Genomic DNA, 2,500 nt, shown 5'->3' with positions numbered 1-2,500 from the left:
ATGGCCAGGAGGGGGGCCATTCATTTGTCATGGACGCAAAGATCTTTGGAAAAAGTAGCAACACCCTCTGGTAGTGTCAGGGCACTGCGTGAAATCAAGCATCTCGTGAATGGGACGTTGCCGTGTGTGCGCGCGCGCGCGCGCGCGTGTGTGTGTGTGTGTATGTGTGTGTGTGTGTGTGTGTGTGTGTGTGTGTGTGTGTGTGTGTGTGTGTGTGTGTGTGTGTGTGTGTGTGTGTGTGTGTGTGTCTGTGTGTTTGTGCGTGTGTACGTGTGCACGCTCCTGTATTAGATTGTGAATTTCCTACCGATCGTCAGAGTTAGTGAAAAGGGTCGTTGGGGCCATCGGCCAACCGAGCAGCCCGGCACGGGGCACGGCGGGGCACGCACGATGAGCGGTTAGCATTCCGATTTCCCATTCCCTCAGTCCGTGCGTGTCTCGCGGCCGTTCCTCAGCTTCACCGTCGTACGCCGAAGGTCATCCTCATGTCTGCCATGCCTTGTAGAGCAGGAGAAAATAGTTCATGAACATTAGAGGTCGTAACTTGAGGCGAAGAAAAGAAACGGAAAAAGAATTACACCGCAGGAAGGAGCTGCTGGTGTTATATTTTAAGGAAAGGGGAATCGGAATGGAAGTTCGGAAGGAGAGTTTTTCTTCTTCTTTTTTAGTTTGAATCGTTTTCGAGCCATTGAACTAATAGATTCTGTTGGGAAAGATGATTTACTTGTCTTACATACATAGGGAATGGAATTTATAGAATAACTGTGACGATAAGAGAAAAATGCTACACTAGTTTAACTATCGAGGTGATAATTATGATGGGCAGCTAGAAACTTTTTCGTTATTGTATTATGTTGCACACATAAATATTTACGTATTTTAGACAGTTATTCAGGTGGAATCCACCAGAAAACACATCTCAATGTTCAGACCATAAATTCGCAGCAGCGATGCGTCTGGCTCCAGTGTTATGAATAATAATGAAACAAACTCTATTCATTGAAGGGGAAAGTTTCCAAGCCTGGCCTGGGACGCAGGCAGGAGGAGGTGAGGGGAGGGGGGGAGGGACATCACTGCCCTTGAGACATACTTTGATCTACGTTAATTATGACCGGGTCCGCACACGCCAGCGCTCAAAATTCGTCTCTTACTTTCGTATTTTTCAATATTTTCTCGATTTTAAAATCACTGCTTTGCTGAAATAAGATGTATTTGAGGACTTGACACGTAATGTTTAGTTCCAAGTTTCTTTTGGCGTTGACTTCCTGTCGAATAGTTTGGAAGACCGTAATTCATTTTGCTGACGCCGTAAATGTCACGGGCGAGGTAAAGTCACGCAACAAAGCAGGGTGAGTTACCCTGTAAACGATGCATGATGTAACGTTTACCGAACTTTCAAGATGACTGAGTGAATGCAAGGCCGAGAAAGGTCTCTTTGATCAAGGCAGTAATTATGGCAGCTTACGGAATATTCAATTATACGTCAGAGTAATTCCGCGGAAGGCGTTCTAACGTTGCGATAACCTTTATCCTCGTTTAACCATGTTAGCGTGATGTGGCTACACGAACAAAGGGGAAACCAGAATGATACTCTCTTCTCATAGTTAAAGTAGATTAAAATTCTCAAGTTCTCAGCCCTCCCGCCGAGAGGTGAAGTCAGATCGTGCGAGAGATATCAGAATGACCGACGGGAACACGGCTCGTCGGCTCAATTGACTTCCCTTGCGATCACGTACGCCGACAGGAAGTCACTCGCCACCAACACGTGGATAAAAGTCAACATCTGGTTTGTATTTTGGAAGCAGCGCCGGCTTTTTGCAAGGTGCAGACGTTGCGAGAAAATTATTCGTATGATTTAATTTCGCACATCTTCCATGTAAAGTGAATTGCATTCCCAGAGTTCGTCTTAGCTGAGGAAAGGTAGTGTGAAGAATTCTCGATCTTATTTTTACGTGAAATATACAGTTCAGCGTAGAGGAGGCGGAATGTTTGTTGCTTATTTATATGCGAAATTTTCTGTTCCGCGCATAGCAAGTTGAGCACCATGGAGGTGACTGAACGCAATACTTTTTCTTACTCTATTTACTTTTTTAATATTTAAGGAAAGAATATTTTGCGTGGTTTGACAAAATTGTTGATATCAAAAGAACATTGTCCGCCACAATTATTGAACGCACAGCTACATAGTATAATTCAAAAATGTGTGTAAACAAGCCATAAGTTTTATGCGAGGAAATTTTGTATGATAAGAGACTTCAATATTACTGAATTTGACGTGATTTGAAAAAAAAAGAATGTATTGGAACCGTTCGCGAATGAAGCACGTGAAGCACGGAATCAGGGAAAGACATGTGCAAGGTCTCTGCATGCCCGGTGTGACCCTAGCTTTTCTCTCCTTCTCCCTCCAGGCGAGGCCCCTCCTACGCCTGTGCCCTCCTCCAACGTGGGCAAGGAGGCCTCTACCAAGCTACCTGGCCTCTGGGTCGTCATCATAGTACTC

The 2,500-nt window shown here is 44.8% G+C and overlaps 1 protein-coding gene across 6 annotated transcripts in view; it reads left to right on the top strand.

Annotated features, from left to right (window-relative positions):
- LOC122251254 (nephrin) overlaps window positions 1-2,500 on the top strand; it is a 197,541-nt gene that overhangs the window by 181,615 nt on the left and 13,426 nt on the right. For 4 of the 6 annotated variants that reach the window (XM_086542669.1, XM_043013019.2, XM_043013017.2 and 1 more), the window contains exon 17: window positions 2,409-2,500. This exon is cut by the window's right edge and continues 154 nt beyond it. The exons of the other annotated variants lie outside the window; for them this stretch is intronic. In XM_086542669.1, the coding sequence (XP_086398795.1) occupies window positions 2,409-2,500 (92 nt within the window). The remainder of the gene's footprint in view (window positions 1-2,408) is intronic. 6 annotated transcript variants of the gene reach the window in all.

The sequence above is a fragment of the Penaeus japonicus genome, unplaced genomic scaffold (genome assembly GCF_977035675.1).
Source record: "Penaeus japonicus unplaced genomic scaffold, GWHDUDI00000001_assembly GWHDUDI00000012, whole genome shotgun sequence".
NCBI lineage: Eukaryota > Metazoa > Arthropoda > Malacostraca > Decapoda > Penaeidae > Penaeus > Penaeus japonicus.
The sequence above is the reverse complement of the archived record's forward strand: the minus strand, read 5'-3'. Positions and strand labels throughout refer to the sequence as shown.